This window comes from Choristoneura fumiferana, chromosome 22, assembly GCF_025370935.1.
Source record: "Choristoneura fumiferana chromosome 22, NRCan_CFum_1, whole genome shotgun sequence".
In the NCBI taxonomy this organism is placed as follows: Eukaryota; Metazoa; Arthropoda; class Insecta; order Lepidoptera; family Tortricidae; genus Choristoneura; species Choristoneura fumiferana.
This window is the reverse complement of record NC_133493.1, coordinates 1319925-1338575: the sequence shown is the minus strand read 5'-3', so window position 1 is coordinate 1338575 and position 18651 is coordinate 1319925. Positions and strand designations below refer to the sequence as shown.

The window sequence follows — 18651 nt, the reverse complement described above, 5'->3', positions numbered from 1 at the left end:
AAATGGATTATTTGGGAAAAAATATTTTCGGCAAAAAGCGCTCTAAGTCTCTCTTCTTTTCTTAGTCGGACACTCTTGTCAGAGTGGTCGTGGTTGCGCAGACGAGGTACACGGAGAGATGTTCGGTGGGTCGCAGACCCTTTCGCGCTCTAAATACATGACGCTGATTCAAGTAATCATGCTCTAAAATCATTACAAAACCCTACTTACTGGACATCTTTAGCTGGATTGTATAACAGACAACCTCATTCTACGGAACCCCGCGAGCTACTCACTCACTGCCGTCCAACCTATTACATACTCGTAATGTTTACCTTTACCTTTGTGCGTTGACCTCTGGCAATAAGCACCAGTCGAATTGCCAGAACTGGCCGTTTGGTAACGTTGGCAGGCAAGGTCCATTGCCACACGGCGAGGAAGTGGCAAATTGAGGATGGGAAGGAATATTAAATTCATCATGTGTTAAGAAATATCGGAGTCGTGATACAGTCGGAAGCCTTTACATACTTTTACATATTCCCCGTAGTCGAAATTCGTATGCAAAGAATAGTTTCATAAAAAAACGTATAGGTTGTATAATGATAAGTATTTAATAACAGGTTAAGTAAGTTTAAAAGGCAGGTATTTTAAGATTTGAACAATTTTACGTTTCTTTGGGGAAAATGTTAATTTTACAAAGCGGTTAAGTATTTAACTCATTTAAAATGATAACAAAACGGATAACTCACGTCTGAAATCGAGTTTAGCTCGTCATTTTTCGGGCTAATCCGTAACACTTCTTCTTCTCTTTTTGTTGAGGTTAAATAACCTCAACCTCAACTCGAATGAAAACTTTTGCTAAGGCTATAATTATATTGTTTTATTTACTTACAATAACGAAAATATTGTATGTTTCACGGGCGACATAAGAATTACGAAGCTCAACTTAGAAAGTCCAATATTTCAATTCGGGCATCGATGGAGTCACGTTCGTAATTCCTTACTTGCCGCTCTTAATCACAATGTACTTTTGACAAAAATCCGTTTAAAAGTCGCGGTGACCTAGTATCTGACCTTTGGCCTGTCTACAAGAAGATCATAGGTTCAACCCGGGCTCGGATTTCTAAGTTTTTCGAAATGCATGCGCAAAATTACATTTGAAATTCACCACGAGCTTTACAATTAAAGAAAACATGGCAAAGAAACCTGTACGACCTACGAAGCAATTCAATGGTCTGCAGCGAATTTCCCCAAGCCCTCTCATTCAGACCTATGCCCAGCGGTAGGTTATAGGCTGGAATGATGATGATGATGATGATGGTAATGATGATGATGACAATGATGACGATGATGATGATGCTGATAATGATTGTCAAAAATCAATTTTGTTTCCAGTCGTACAGCGACTTCTTCAAAGCGCTCCTGTTCAACGCGCGCGTGATCGTGCAGATATTCTTCGTGATGGGGGGCTTCCTGATGGCATACAAGATGCTGGTGCATGCCGAGACCCACCCATTCTCCCTGAAGACCGTGCCCATGGCCCTGGTCAACAGGTGGCTGAGGTCAGTGTTTTAAGTATACTCTGATATTGCTATACTTAGTTTGGATAGGTATTTAACTAAATGTAAACAAACTTCAGCTACTAGATTTGGTACATGAAAGAATTTTAAACATTTTACTTACCTATCATTGTGATAAAAACTAGACTAGTGTATTTCAATACAGAAATGTAAATTTTTAGATAGTTTAATGGCGGAATTTCAGACACGAATTGACGTTGTTTTGTTTACATTTAGTTAAATAATTATCGTAACGAAGTATAGTTTGCGTCATGTCGAAACGCGTATTGGGAACGTCACACATATCATCGAAGTAGATTAACGACGTTTTCCTTAAAATAAAATAACAAGGTAAACAAGGCAAGGTTTTGCAGGTGGTAGGACTTGAACAAGGTCCGCCCGGATTGCTACCACCGTCTTGCTCGCTAATCCTGCCGTGCTTGCCATGTTGTGTTTCGGCGTGGAGAGTAAGACAGCCGGTGAAATTACTGGCACTTGAGACTCTTACCATCAGGGAGACCCACTTGCTCGAATTACCTTTTAATCTATGATGCAACTACCATAGTCATTATATCAGCCCTAGAACGTCCACCCACTTAGGACGTATAAGCCTCCCCCATAGACCTCCAGTAGCTTCAGTTGGAAGCGGCCTGCCTCCAACGTAAACCCGAGGCTTTAACCAGGTCATCCGTCCATCTCGTTGGTAGACGTCCTACGCTGCGCTTGCTGATCCGCGTCTCCATTCCAGAACTTTGCGGCCCCAACTGCCATCTATCCGCCGTACTATTTGGCCTACCCTGGCCTGATGAAACTATATTTTAACCAAAATCCTTAAATTCCAGGTTAATGCCAGCAGTACTAGTGGTTATGGGTCTGGCATGACTTGGTGCCACATATAGGCTCGGGTCCATGTGGGACGCCGTGGTCAAGCGCGAGCGCGACATCTGTCGCCAGAACTGGTGGCAACTCGTCATCCTAATGCCGAATCTGTTCCCGTTCGAGACCCTATGTCTGCCTCAAGCTTGGTAAGTTGCTGCATTCAAATATATTAAATAATATTTAAGCTACTTTTTAATAAATATATAATTTCTTCTCCTTCCTAAATTTAACAGCTACGCTTTTGTCGGTGTAGTAACTGCTACTCCGCTCGGTCTTTGACCAGCTGTTTGACTTCTTGATGCGACACGACATACAGTTTCTCCTTCATCTGGTCCAAATAGGTCAATCTTGGTCTTCCTCTGCCTCGTCTCTCTTCTATTTTTCCTTCCAGCAGGCAGAAATGGTCGTATAATTATTAGTACCCAGTTTAAAAAACTAAAAATATGTTTTAATGGTTAAGCAAATTCTTGATTGAAGTACACCCTAGAACTAATAACAATCCCAAACACTGCTAGGTTACGTTGTTCTGTCTTGGAGTTCCAATGCCTCCATCCACCCATGCCTCGCATTCCGTCCATGATGATTAACTGCATTGCATCCACATGTACCTAATTTCGCGAAAACTGTGCTTAGATTCTCATAAAAACTTTTGTGACAGGAGCAACCTTTTTAAATACATCATAGTGCAAGCAGTCCTTTCCAGTTGAAGCATTCCTCCCCTCAGGTACCTCGGCACGGATACCCAGTTGTTCCTGGTGACGCTGGTGGTGCTTCTGGTGATCTGGCGCTGGCCGCGCGGCGGGGTCCCGGTGCTGAGCGTCATCATGGTGGTCTCGCTGCTGATACCCTTCCTGCAGAGCTACTTCATGAACCTGCTGCCAATCAGAGTCAGCTTGTTCCCTGAGTAAGTAGCAGTCTTATTATTATTATTTAAAAAGGAAAAAGATTGGTTTTCTGGATAGGGCTTGAACCCGCACCTCCTATGACTTGATGTCATACTATCCTGGCCACCAGAGCCCTGTTTCTCAAAGCATATTCTCATGAATTGTACGGGAAAATGAGATAAAATACTAATATGCTTCGAGAAACTAAGCGCAGGAATCCAACCAACAAGCTGAAAATCGTAATCAATTGCGTGTGGTGCTATGTATCACAACTATCAGAAGTGGAGATACGTCCCGAATTCTACGTTTTTTGCTTTAAAAAAATCTAAGATTTCATTGAACAAGTGTAATTGCTAATAAAGAAAATAATAGCAGTGTTTTAACTGTTGTAGATCTTTGATATTGATCTATGATGACGATGATTACGGTGTAGTCGATGGTGATGATGATGATAATCATGATGGTGACGATGGCGGAGATAATCATGTGATGATAGAAATTGCGTGTGACGTACCTAAAAGGCACTAAGGTGATCTGACGCTGACCGCAAATCGAGATTTTGCTGCTGAAACCATTATACGCAGCTTCTGTAATCGATGTAGTTGTAATCGACAAAGATAACAATGATGATAAATAAATAGTTATAATTCTTGACGATTAAGATGATAATGACGATGTTGATAGCTGTAAAAATGACGATCATCTTGATGATGATGATCGTAAATGTTTTCAGATCGATCCGCGACATATTCGGGTACAACTACACCTTCTACCACGCGTACGTCTCGGCCCAAGGTAACTGGGCGGGCTACCACCTCGGCGTACTGACGGCTTACTTCTACCATCGCGCGCAGACCGAGAAGTGGAACCTCAGGGAGTCTATGGTAAGTTTAGGAGACTCCGGAAGAATAGGGGAATTTCTATTAGGTGTTTGGTATTGTTGCTTTTACCTCGGAATACAGAAACACATGTTAAATATAATGACCCGGATAACTCACGTCTCAAATCGAGTTCAGCCAATCCGTAGCCCTTCGTCTTCGGAGCAACGCGACTCAGCGGCTGCTGCAACACGCGCACTGCGCGCCGCCGCTCTGCTCGCGCGACTACCCGACGAAACTGACACCGGCACACAACTACCCGCGTTTTCATCATCATTACAACTGTCAAATGTAGGGTAGCACACAACACTAACAACATCGCTCTGTAAAGGTACGTTCACACACACCGATGACGTAGCACGAGTATTTAACACCGTTTTCTAACTCGGAGGTACCGTCCAACCACTATCCCGGTTGAAATTCGGCCGACGACTAATCTCGATGCTTACGCACTTTCGCGAATGAAAAATTTCTCTCTCGCAAGTACAGATACCTTATCAAATCTGATATAGTGCGTCGAAACCGAGTCCATTGAACACGTGCTCCAACAGCACCAACAACATGTCGAGCTGAACTCGATTTGAGACGCGAGTTATCCGGGTCATTATATTTAATATGAGTGAATCTCACGGTAGATACATGGTCAAAACAGAAACACATGGTTACTTTTTAATTCAGGAATTGTATCTTAAGTTTTTTAACCCAATATTAGTTCCAATAATTACTTATTAACTGGGATAGGGGTTGGGCGGTACCTCCGACCGAGTTGGAAAACAGTGTTAAATACTCGTGCGTCATCGGTTACTGTGAACGTACCTTTGCAGAGCGAGTGTTGTTTGACAGTTACAACGAAAATGACATTGAAAACGCGGGTAGTTGTGTCAGTTTCGTCGGGTAGGCGCGAGCAGAGCGGCGGCGCGCAGTATGCGTGTTGCAGCGGCCGCCGAGTTGGGTTGCTGCTAAGAAGAAGGGCTCCCGAATAATGTAGAGCTAAACTCGATTTAAGACGTCAGTTGTCCGGGTCAATATAATTTAATTACTTATTCTTTCATAATCATTAACTGCGTACAAAAGACCGCGCCTCACTTCTCCAATCCTACGTAGCGGTTGTAATGTAACGTGCTAAGATTATATTATTATTAGAAAAGTTTGTACAGTCGTTAACTTTTCTTAAATGCATATTATTACAGTCACGTTCGTTAACTTGGGGCTCAATAAAGATCGAATGTCTGACATCTTTAATGATCTTTAAAGGTTTTTTCACTAGATGGATCACAAATTGAAGATCGTGACCTTAAATAGATCCAAATCTCATGAGCTCGTTGAAGGTAATCAAATAACGGTGTAGCTGTTCGAAATATAATATTTTCCTATCAAATAAAATAGACCACCGGAACACACCCCAAAATATTTTTCGTTTATAAAAAATCTTAGATTCATTAAGCAAACGCATTGCTACTAAAAATGTAATTACATGTCTGATAGAATTTTTACGCACTAAAACCATTTTACAAGCAATTAAACTACTTTATCTCCGTCCTCGCTGAAGTAGTTAACATTTTGAGCTTAATTGTATTCGCTTTAGCAGGCTTTTATTAAAGAAACTGTACCAATTTGCGAGTTTAAGATGTCCTTTTGTCTCCGAGATCTCATTCCTGGATGCTTGAGATTTTCCGCTGAGATTCGGTATTTTCAAGTCGCTTGTTTAATAGGAACGAAGGGACAGAAGGCCGGGACAGTTAATGAAATGAAGTAGTAACAATCTATACCTAGTGCCATCCACGAAGACGCGAGATTTTGTCAAAATTAGCCATTAATGATATTGTAATAAGAACCACGGCACGCGTCATCGTGAATGACTCTACAGTTGCTCTTTCATTTGAAATAGTAGATTGTACAACGAGAGCATAAAACGGGCCATTTTACCCAAGAAGTTCATTACGGCGAGGGTGGATAGATACGTCGAGAGGAAAATGGGTGTATTGCTCGAGTTTTACACTGCTTTTCACTTCGACTGCGTGGAAATGAAATAGCAACAGTGGAAACAATTGTTTACTTACTATGTACCTTTTATTTTCATGCATTACTGTATAATTAAATTTTTTCAGTTTTATTGATTTATTTTGATCGATTTTTATTTCTATATACATTAAAAATGATAAAAAAATATGTAGAAACTTTTTTGTTTATGGCTGTTTACACCCGATTTCCTTGGTCTTAGACGAAGATTTTACTTTATGCACTAGAGCATGAAAAGTCATTTTATGTCGCCTAGATCCAGCATAAACACGAACTTTACGAGCATGAGAAGTGAAAAAAATGTTTTGCTTGCGTACTTGATTATTGTTTTATGATTTAAATTCAGGTTTTGTTTCGCGTACCTTGAATGCTAATTTAAATCATAAAATTAGTAATGACCGTGATAGTCTAAAACTGAAACATTGTGTTGGTTATTGTTTTTAAACCCCGACGTAATAACCTGCTAACCAACAAAAACTTGGAAAATCCCCGACTTTGTTACTTCAAAGTTCAATATCTCAAAAACGGCTGAAACATGTGTAAGAACCATTGCTAGAACGTGATATCAAATAAAAAAACGCATTCAAATCGGTCACCCGTTTAAGAGCTACGGTGCCACAGACACACATAGCGGTCAAACTTATAACACCCCTCTTTTTGCGTCGGGGGTTAAAAAGGGCTGTTGTAAGCTTGATGCCAATGTCAGTCTGTCTTGCGGTGGTTCTTAACTGTGTCCGTAGCTAGTTATGACCAATGCAGTTACAGTCAAAACCGTTTACAACGACATCGAAGGTACAGCAACATGTGGTTGTTTAACACGGGCGGTCATTATAATATATAACCAGTGTTATTTTGGTATATGATCAAGATCATGTTGGGACTTTTTTTCGCTCGTTACATCCGATATGTCGTCATTACTGCTCGACATAACTTGATTTTCGGAGCTAAAGTAAAGTATCTTTTTACCAGAGACGCGTTTTAGAATTATTGTTGTATTACCCTATCATTGTATAAGGGTGGAAAGTGACCCATTTCACCCGAGATATTTCTGGCAGTCGAACGAAGTGAGAGCGCCAATAGTTCCGAGGGGAAATGGGTAATTTCACCCGAGTTAGACACTACTTTTCATTTCGACTGTGAGAAAAGTAAAATAGTACAGAAAAATAAGAATATCATTAAATTGAATTTCAGTATTCAGTAAATTGAATTTACTTATATCCAACCTCCAACGGTACCTTTTCGATCTGGCCACTTGCCTCGGCCGAGTATAAAAAGAATCGAGTAGGCGACGACCAAGAAGTTTATATACTACAAAACTGGAGGTTGAACGCCGAACGAAGAAGTTTGACCTTTATTACTTATTTATATATTCCATCTCTTTCTTTCACATTTCACGAATGACATCCATCGCTTTCTTAACCTAACTAAAAAAAGAGATGGAATATGTTCGTGACGTAATAAAGCTCAAATTTCTTTTTTTCAACGGATGTTCGGCGTTCAACCTCCAGTTTTGTTTATAAGCTCCTTGGTCACGACGTGCATCTAGATGGCCATGCCGAAACGTGAAAAAAAAGTGTCATTGACGTAACTCAATTATCTTCGACTCCAAGGCTAATCGAAAAATTTTAAAAAAATACTTTCCACCCTTGAGATGAAAACGCAATTTTCCACCCGGCTATTTGAATGACATATTTGAATTTTCTACCCATGAAAATTAAACTTTCCGAACAGGAGAGATGAAAAGAAATTTTACTATTGAATAAGTACCTTCTGGTCTCCAGCTCCTCCGCCTGATGACCCTGGTGTCCATCCCGGTGGGCTGCGGCGCTGTGCTGATGGGCTGGGACCTCCACCACCGCGACGCTTCCGCCTTCGAGGCTGCTGTCTTCAACGCCCTCAACCAGAACTTCTTCGCGCTCGCTATCTGTGTCTTCGTTATTGGGTGCTTCTACCGGTGCAATAGTAAGTAGTCTAATCCAACTACAGATAGGGAATATTTATTTTCCATCGTAATTTCTGGGAAACGTTGGTATTTTTCATGCTTCTTCTGTCAGTCTCAGCATCCATCATAAGAGCGTGGGACGGTCACTTAGAGAGATTGATAATCGATATAGGGTGGTTACTTACCACCTAAAATAAGATTTTTCTTAACTTTTTTTTTGTTTACACTACCTATTTATAATTGGCATTCGTCTCAAAAAAACAATGTTTAATTTATTTATTTTTTCATAAAATTGGCGAATTTAAGACACCTATTTGAAGGAATTTTGTTTTTTTTTTTTGGTTAAAAACTGCGTTAACCTTTGCCCGTCACAATATTTAAAAAAACGTAGTTTCTTCTCTCATCTGTCAGTGTTAGGATAAGGCGGTTTAGTTGGTTTAGTTACATTATCTGTGTACCGAATTTCATATAAATTCGGTTCAGCGGTTTAGACGTGATGAAGTAACAAACGAACAAACAAATGCCAGCGCTGCAGCTCTGGTTACAAGGCTGCGGCACATGCTGAGCTGAGTCCTTTTGGCATCACACTACAGCACAAACGTCTCTATTTTTTTTTATTCTACTGGATGGCGAACGAGCGAGTGGGTGGGTTCTTTTCTCTCTTCTCTGTGTTTTTGTTGTGATGTAGTGTGATTTTTATGTCAATAAATGTTGTGAGTTTGAGTTTGATTAAACAGATTTTTTTTACATCAAAAGAAACTTTCGTATTTATAGTATTATAGTGGGATATTAAACAATTTGCTTAAACCATTTTTTTTGTAGAAATCTACGTCGGAGCAGTCGAATGGGGCCCGCTGCAGCCACTCGGGCGCATGTCTTACTGCGCCATGTTGTTGCACGCAACTGTTCTGCGAACGTACGGCGGTCAGCTGCGGCGTTCGTTCTACGCTACAGACTACACCGCTGTAAGTAACTTGCAAGGAGTATATGTTGCTGCAACTGTTCTGCGAACGCGCGATATAAGTAGGTTCGCTGCTAAACCTAGTTCATAAGATGCATGGTCATATTGGGTACCTTGAGTTTTCTAAGATGGTTCATGTTATATTTTTTATCGATAATAGACTTATAATGTCGTTCACTCCTTAAAGATTGCCGTTTTTTTTGGTAAAAATAAATTGAAACTTTATTTCGGCAAACCGCACGTTTGGTGAGATTAATACGTTTAGTGCCTTGGTCTGTTTGATTTAAGAAAAAAAAATCGTATTGGCAGCTGTCAGTTGTCAAATGTCGCCATACAACGACACATACGTACACACACGTACGTACGTACGCATACCTAAATAAATTGAAACTTTATTTCGAAAAATTTATTTAAAAAACTTTCTACTATCGATAAAAAATATAATATGGACCATCCTAGAAAACTTAAGGTACCTAATTGTAAATTTCTATAATTGTATGATCTTAACTTTGGTGGTGGTCAATGTGACGCCAGCTGTGCGTAAAAGAACCTTTATTAAGTGCATCTTAGTTATATAGTTGAATGATCGCTGATACAAGCAATATGCGTTTATGTAGCAGTAAACTATTATGTTTTGCACATGAAACTACCGTGAGACTCACTCATATTAAATATATTAACGCGGATAACTCACGTCTTAAATCGAGTTTAGCCCGACATGTTTCGGGCTAATCCGTAGCCCTTCCTCTTGGGAGCAACACGACTCGGCCGCTGCTGCAACACGCGCACAACGCGAGACGTGAGTTATCCTGGTCAATATATTTAAGTATTGTGTTACTGCTAAAAACTAAAAGTGGCCAATTGCCATACTACACCTCCCCCCGAAAGTCCCTTCAATCTTATTTTATTTACCGACCTTAGGACACTATGTACTATAAACCCATACAGGGCACTACCGTATTGCCTTTATTCAGTGCCTCCAGTGAAAAAGGGAATAATTCAAAATCGCTACCTTTCTTTCGTCGTTTTTTAATAAATTAATACGTTATAGGTTTGATTTTTGTTACAATGTCGCGATGAAATTTCAAAACGTCAGAGCATCAGAGCCAAAAAAGTTGCGGACGCTAGGTGGCGCTGATGTCGTGCACAGAGCCACAGCTTTCGTTTAATGGGTATTGTTTTAAAGTTATTCTATACATATATTTTTTAAGTTTTTTTGAGTTATGCTCTTAGTTATATAAGTAAAATGGTTATAACATGAATTGTGTTAGTTAATACTGTGATACCTTAAACATAAGACGACTTATTCCCTTAATTACGACTGTTCTATGGTTACAACAATACTTATTCTACCCTAGTTATGCCTTTATGTACTATTTATGTCCACATTTTTACGGAACAACACAAGTTGTGTTTTTTGATTAAAAAAAATAACTGCAGACGTGACTTTAGGATGGATGTTTTTTTGAGTTAAAAGCAGTTGTACCTTTAGGGGCTGTTTCACCATCCATTGATTAGCGTTAACCGACAGTTAAATGTATTGCCGTCTCCGTCTATTCGAACAAAACAAATAGAGACGGCATCACACCTAACCGCCAGTTAACACTAATCAATGGATGGTGAATCACCCCTTAGACTTATAATCCCAGATAATTCGAAATATGCCTTTAGAAACGGTGAGTTATGCCCATAGCGTAATCGAAAAAACTGGGTGAGAGGATAGCTAGAGATATGTCCTTTTGTCACAATATGTAACCAAACACGCTGAATCCAATAATGTAATAAAAACATAAGGGCATAACTCGTCTTATCCCTCTTTTCACTGGCGGCACTGTTTTAACACCTGTAACGCTTCCAGATAATGTTGTACGCGGGCATCGTGACGTGGACGTACATCTGGTCGGCGCCGCTCTACCTGCTGGTGGAAGCACCGTTCTGCGCGCTGCAGAAGCACTGGCTCGGGCCCCGCAGGAGGCCCCGCAAGGACCACGAGGCTAACGGGAACGGGAACACGCAGGTACAATGAGCCCGGTTTAATTCAACTCACAGAAAAATTGACACTATTAGGTAAATTAACTACGTAATGCAACCTCGCTAAAACATTTTAAGTATAGTTTATTTGCTGGTTCTTTTGTGTTGTTCCAAAAGATAGAAGTCTTGCAACTTGACTCTATTTATTACTAAAAAATAAGTAGGTACATGTTAGTTTGCGGTGGCGGCCGAGAGACTACCGAGGCTACCGTACCTACCTATAGCTAACGCGTGTACTAAGTATAATAAGTAGTCACATCGCAAGCTTATAGCAATCCAGTGTTCCTACACATTTAACTGGCGTAAGCTACAATCGTAATTTTTAAACTGAGCACAGTAAAAAACACTGTAATGTTCGACCGAAGTTTCAGTTTCGGGAAATTTCGGCTTAAAAATCTTGTTTCGGCCGAAGTTTCGGTTTCGGGAAAACTGACGAACTTTTCGGCTGGGTCGGAACTTACAACATTGTACTTTCGGATCACGCTCAGCTTCGTGTACCTATGTATGCTTGTTCACGGAAAAGTGGACTAGCGCCGACCTGCCTACACGAATACACAAGTGTCTCATTGTTCATTTGTCAAGAAGGAACGGCCCACCGACATCGTCTATTAAATTTTTGATTTCGGTTTCGATTTCGTCTGAAACAAGAATTTTCAGTTTTGGAAAAAAAAACGTTCAGACACTACTTTAAAGTAGTGCAATTGATTCTACTCATAATTCTGAACGAACTACTTTCGGGTTGCAATACAATACTCTTTATTGTACACCACAAATAGTAAGTGAATACAGAAAACAACACGTAGGTATACATTGTAAATTGTATTATACATTCTAAACGTATAACGGCTAAAACGATACGAATGCCATGTCTCAATTTATTTTCTATTTCAGGTGAAACCCGGCGTATCTACTGTGTCTGTGTCCACCGTGTCGACGCATATTTAAGTCTGAATAGGTTTTAGAAGGATAATTAAGTTTTTAAAGTGTTTCTATATACCTTGTTATAGTCGAACAGTTCTTCTCGGGCGTTGACTTAATTTATAAACATTGTTCAACACGCATCAACTCATGCGATGGTTTGTGTTAAATACAATTTAGACAGCCGTTGAACACATGTTTAACAGATATTTTAGTTTATTGCTCTTGTATATGCACTGTATTTTCGTTGAATATTTTAGTTTTGTTCTGTTATAGATAGAGTTTTCCTTTCACGCCGAATTATACGTAAAAAGGTCAACAGAAATTAATAACGTTGCATTCCTTTACAGAGTACAATGATAATTATATCTCGATTTTTTTTGCATACAAATTATGTGCCTATGCTGCTTGCTGGGGGGGAAGTCTCCCAGAGACAAGGTCTTTTATCGGGCTACCGTTTTCGCGCTCACCAGTTGGCGCCATTGTAGAAAAAGGTTACTGCCTGAAGTATTGGTTAGTTTGTTATTACGGGCGTGAAATAGTACATTACTGTAGGGGCCGGGAAGTAGGGGGTTGCCGGCCAAGCATATATAGACCGGCAACCCCACGTTCCGGCCGAGGCTTGTATAGTGCTTTTCTCAAACATGACATGAAATAAAATATAAAAATAAAAAATCAAGCTGGCGGGACGCTAGTCTGGTCGCGGTGTTGTGTGCGCACGTGTCGCGCTGGCTGCTGGCGGCGGGCGGTGGTGCTGGGTGTGGGCGTGCGCCGTGTCGCAGGGTGCGCGTTGAAACAAAAGACGGTCGCATTGCCGGCCAGCGGCCAGCAAGGTTGTATGAAATCTCTTTGCAGGCCGCTAGAGTGACCGCGCGCACGCAGCTGAGCCGCAGCGCCTGCAGCGCGATACTTCTCGGCCTATTACTTGTAACACAACGTCAATATTTCATGTCATGTTTGAGAAAACAAAATTTACATTTTAATTATATTTAATACCATAAAAATATCGAGCATGTCACAGTGTTGCGTAGTCCTATTTTGTTCGGTAAAAAGGGAGGACAAAGTTTTCCGAAACACAAAACTGTTTCAAAACACAGACATTCATTGCTCCGTAACGCATATCTGCCATAATTAATTTCAGGTATTGCAAATTGTTATAATTATAAATAAACCCGCGTAGCTCATCCAAAAAACAGTGACATTTGACATTTCGGACACCTCTCGCTACACTAGCGCCTCTAGCGGTGAATTCATGCGCAATAGCCCTCATTACCTCGGAATAGCAAAACAAGAGCAAACGTCAATAAGTCCAGAGGCCGTATTGTCTATCGCGCTTGTAATCACAATCGTTTCCACAGCTTCTTTCTGTCACACGGTATAAGACGAGGGAAGAAAGAGATGGGTGAATCCGATCGCTCAGCGCGTTAGACAATGCGGCCTCTGAAGGGCCTACAAAATTCGAAAATCGAAGTTCGTATCGTACCATCTCTCTCACTCTCGTATTAAATGATATTAGCGTCTGCGGGACGGTATGACACGGTACGATTTTCGAATTTCGTAGTAGCCTCACTGGTTTGTACCGTAGTGTCGCTGGAAATGCTCACACGCACCCATACACACTTCTAAAGTTGTGTTCCCACTAGTTCCATGGACAGTACTATTATAGAACTCTATTCTATTATAGTACTGTCCATGGCACTAATGGGAACACACCCTTTTAAAATCTCGGCGATTATTGGACGAAGCTTCTAGAAAAGTAATATATACCTTGTGGGTGAAGATTTATTAAGAAAATTTAAGAAAATACAAAATATCCATAGGACTAAAACTACTATTAAATTGAATTAACTAAAACTAAAACTTTAATTAAAAAAGAGAGGTGGGCCTCTTGGCATGGTGCCCATCACGCAGGCAGCATTCCCGCGTTGAACTGCGATTGAGATTCTTTGCGCGAGGGTTGCCTGTTGCCTCCCTTGACCTATTGCTGAGCTCCCTGTGTAGCGCACCCTTGCCCCAAGGACCTAGTCTCGACGCCGGAAGCAAAGAAATGATATGGGGCGCCGAGACAGCTATATTTTGTGACCTTGAGGCGTTCCCGGGCGTCTACCGCCGCCCCCGCACATTTGGTAGTTGCTGGTAGGTAGGACGCCGCCAGGGTATCTGTACAGGTAGCGTCCCACACCAGCGCACGGCCAGTCTTCCAGGGTATCAACGACATTCGGTCAGGGCGCTTGCCATCGCTAAGAAAACTATTTCTGATACGGTGGCATAAATTAGAACTTACAACAGTATATCGTAAAGAGGAGTCTATTGTACCTACGTTATGAGCTGCCACCAGTGGCGTAGCATTTATGCATTTTACGCATTTTATGCTGAGGCGGGACCATTCCGGGCGCATATATATAAGTATACATTATTATTATTTTTCTCTTTTTTAATTGTGTTTGTGTCCCGAATAAATCTTTTCATTTTCATTTTTTTTTTTTTTTTGCCAAGGGGCTAGGCGGGGCAGTGCCCCGGGGCCCTCAAGCTCAGGGGGCCCTCGAAGTTCTGCTTTATAGCTGATGATAAAGTTGCTTAGCATTTTTAAAGTATTTGTATATATAATGATTTTACTTCAAAAACCTTACTAGTTTTGATAGCAGTGGGCCCCATTTTTTTTTATTTGCCCCAGGGCCCTAGGTTACCTAGCTACGCCACTGGCTGCCACCTAGCGTGGAATAGCGGAGATTAATTGATGGCTGTTTGTAATAAAACTTCCATATTTGAGCCATCATATTTGATAGAGGTCTCCAAAATATTACTTGTAAAATCAACTATATGTGAAAGCATTTAGTTTCAACAAAACTGAATACATGGCTGATTGTCAAATTGAGATTTGAACAGAGGAACTTACTTATGATCAGCGTGTTTCGTTGCCATGCTTCTTGTTTTTTTCTATTAAATAATATAGACCTGCGCAAAATATTGTGACATATATTTTTTCTTGTAAAATAGAGTGTAGAATTACTTAATTGCTCAATTTATTACTCGTACTTTAATTTGCCTATTTTCTGTGATTTTAACTTGTATATCGCTCTTTTTATACTAAGTTTTAGGTTTTTGTACATGTTTTGTAATAAAAATATTTCATATTTTTTACGTTTCTTTTATTACTCATCGATTGTGTAAGTATCTACGTGTACAGTCGGTTCCCTAACATAAGTAGGTATCCACTTGTACCATCATTAGCCAAATAAGTGGTCTATTAATTTTTAAACAAGTTCCTATCAAAGTAATATGTCGCTAAAGTCGAAGTTTCAAGTTGAGAGACACGTCTATTGGCATTATTGTTTTATGACATGTCATGCAAACGATTATATTGGGTTGATGTTACATCCACCATCCCAGCCTATATACGTCCCACTGCTGGGCGGAGGCCTGTCCCAGAACAAGAGGGCTTGGGCCATAGTTCCCACGCGGGCCCAGTGCGGATTGGGAACTTCACACGCACCATTGAATTGCTTCGCAGGTTTCCTCGCGATGTTTTCCTTCACCGCAAAGCTCGTGGTAAATTTCAAATGTAATTCCGCACATGAACTCCGAAAAACTCAGAGGCGCGAGCCGGGGTTTGAAACCACGACCCTCTGCTTGGTAGGCGATAGGTCAAACCACTAGGCCTATGGTACATACTCGTAATATACTCGTAATACATCCATACCAACTGCATCTACCCGAAGATGAATTACGCTTGGCAGCGGAGCGCTACCATCTACACGAAAAAAAGACTTCTATGCTGCCCTCTTTAGGCAATAGGTAGTATCTCGAAAAAAAGTTATTTTTACCATCTGATGCAGATATAGATTACAGTTAATCTACAAGTGAGACAAATGGTTAAACTACACCATAATAATATATTAAACTTTCGTGATTTTCACTCATATTTACTAGCACCTCGGGACAAAACAGATAGTTTACAGCAATCAATCTACATACTAAGTGCGTTAGAACAACGCACACATACACACTGCTCACGGACACGATATCTCGGACCGGTTGGGACCAGTGCGAGCGCGAGTGCCATCCGCTTGAGACACGCGTCTGTGGACTTTTTTGTTCTGTTATTACACTTTAGAATGTAATAATCGTGCAAACATAATTCAATAGACCGGTTCTCATTTTTCTACTGCTTTTAGCGTTAGATCTCAAATAAAACAAAATCTTTTGTAACACTTATTTAATCTTAACATAGAACTTTACTAAAAGTGCGCAGTCAGTCTGTCTATCTCATAGAGGTCGCTCATAATTTCTTCCACTTTGGTTCCAATTTTCTTCGCAATCTGCAACAAAATAAAATTATCAACAACATGGAATTTCTTCTTTCATAAAACTACAACTGGACGAGTATAATATTGTGTAAAGAAATAATTAAGTTAAACTGGGAGGGTATCTTATTCACTTGGAAATGGTCCTAAAAGTATTATACAAGGTGTTAATTAAATAACTGAAAACCTGAAATTACTTTGTTCAGAATTTAAAACAGGTTGTGTTTTTATTAAATCCCTTTTTTAACCCCCGACGCAAAAAAGAGTGCTACAAGTTTGAATGCTATGTGTGTCTGTCTGTGGCACCGTAGCTCTTAAACGGATGAACCGATTTGAATGCGATTTTTATTTGTAAGCAGGTTTTACCAAACCGGTCACTACCAGATTAATTACAGTCTCACAATTTATGAGTATGACAAATTTCAAGTAAATCCGACTATTGGAAGTTGGTCGAATTTTATTTGTAAGATTTCACTACAGACCGACAACGGGACAGGTGAAACTAAATAAAAAATAGTAATATAAAAGTTTTTTGGTAAAAAAATCATTTTTAATACAAGCTTTCTTTGCTGACTTTACTTTTGCGACTGTATTTGCATTGTCATACTACATTTCCATCCTGGATGTCACTGCCAGATTATTGTATTGTAGCCAGATTTACATCATCATCATCATCCCAGCCTATATACGTCCCACTGCTGGGCACAGGCCTCCTCTCAGAACAAGAGGGCTCGGGTCATAGTTCCCAGGCGGGCCCAGTGCGGATTGGGAATTTCAAACACACCATTGAATTGCTTCGCAGGTTTGTGCAGGTTTCCTCACGATGTTTTCCTCCTCCTCAGAGGTGCGAGCCGGGGTTTGAACCCACGACCCTCTGCTTGAGAGGCGATAGATCAGACCACTAGGCCACCACGGCTTTTTTAGATAGGTACCCCATACTACAAGGTTGGATGAGAAATAAAATCACCCCCACTTTACGTCCACTAAAAAAAAATGTTTTTGAAATTTTTATTGTACCATTTTGTCGGCATAGTTTACATATATATTCGTGCAAAATTACAGCTTTCCAGCATTGATAGTCCCTGAGCAAAGCCGCGGACAGACAGACAGACATGGCGAAACTATAAGGGTTCCGTTTTTGCCATTTTGGGTGTCCGGAACCCTAAAAAGGTGTATACTCACGTCCTGCCGCTCAGCTTGCGGCATGGCGCTATAGAGCGCGACCAGGTCGCCGTCCAGCACGCCGCGCGCCGCCCCGCCGCCCGCCACGCGCCGCGCAGACTTGTACGTCCTGCAAACACCGGGAACATACATCTTTAATACTAGATTGACGAAAACGAGCCATTATACCCGAGACGTTCATATAGCCACCCGAGCCGGTAAGACGAGGGTGGATAGACACGTCGAGGGGAAAATGGGTTTAATGCTAGAGTATTACACTGCTTTTCACTTCGATTGAAAGGAAATTAAATATCAACAGTGAAAACAATTATTCACTTACTAGTTACATGGACAAAAGTAAATAAAAACTTTCTTGTTTGTTGCTGTTGACACCTGATTGCCTTGGTCTTAGACGAAGATTTTACTTTATGCACTGGAGCATAAAAAGTCATTTTATGTCGCCTAAATACAGCATAAACACATCTTTACGAGCATGAGAAGTGAAAAAATATTGTGTCACCTGACCATGGTCCCATCAGTATGGGGCGAGCTACCTGTGTGCGTACGCGATGGTTCTGTAATTTTTCCCAACTGTTTCATATCGACAAACGATTTTTTGAGGGTTTTTATAAAACTAACCTCACTTATACGGTTCTATAGAATAGTCCTGAAATATATCCTGAATAGTTTACAGTTTCAGAATAAAACTGCGGGGAAACCTGCCTGCGGACGTTAACCTTGGGCTGGTAAACTGTGTACGAGACTGGCACAGGACCGGGCAAAGTGCCGTGAAAATGAAAAGAGGTCTTTACTCAACAGTGGATGGATGTGGGGTGATTTGATTGAATGATTGATCAGAAAAAAACGTCCATATGAAGCAGTTGGGAAATATATTTTCGGCGAAAAAGATTCTGCGTGCGAGGTCAGCACAGGGCGGGGTGCCAGTGTCCGCAAGGTCATTACGAGGCGGGGTGCCAGTGCCCACCAGATTCGCACGGGGCGGGGTGCCTGTGCCCGCAAGGTCATTACGGGGCGGGGTGTCAGTGCCCGCAAGGTCATTACGGGACGGGGTGCCTGTGCCCGCAAGGACATTACGGGTCGGGGTGCCTGTGCCCGCAAGGTCATTACGGGACGGG

General features: G+C 40.9%; 2 protein-coding genes across 2 annotated transcripts in view; one reads left to right on the top strand and one right to left on the bottom strand.

Annotated features, from left to right (window-relative positions):
- Nucleotides 1–12325, top strand: part of LOC141440314 (nose resistant to fluoxetine protein 6-like) — a 48569-nt gene extending 36244 nt beyond the window's left edge. Inside the window, 4 exon segments of the mRNA XM_074104797.1 lie at nt 7980–8160; nt 8963–9105; nt 10960–11118; nt 12024–12325. Of these exon segments, the coding sequence (XP_073960898.1) occupies nt 7980–8160; nt 8963–9105; nt 10960–11118; nt 12024–12077 (537 nt within the window). The 3' untranslated portion in view covers nt 12078–12325.
- A 3926-nt stretch (nt 12326–16251) lies between these two features.
- On the bottom strand, nt 16252–17645 carry LOC141440583 (cleavage and polyadenylation specificity factor subunit 1-like; the record flags this gene model as incomplete). The annotated part of the gene is given in 2 exon segments (XM_074105145.1): nt 16252–16369; nt 17537–17645. Coding segments are annotated over 2 exon segments (190 nt in total), but the record flags the coding sequence as incomplete, so codon positions are not given.
- Nucleotides 17646–18651: the final 1006 nt, after the last annotated feature.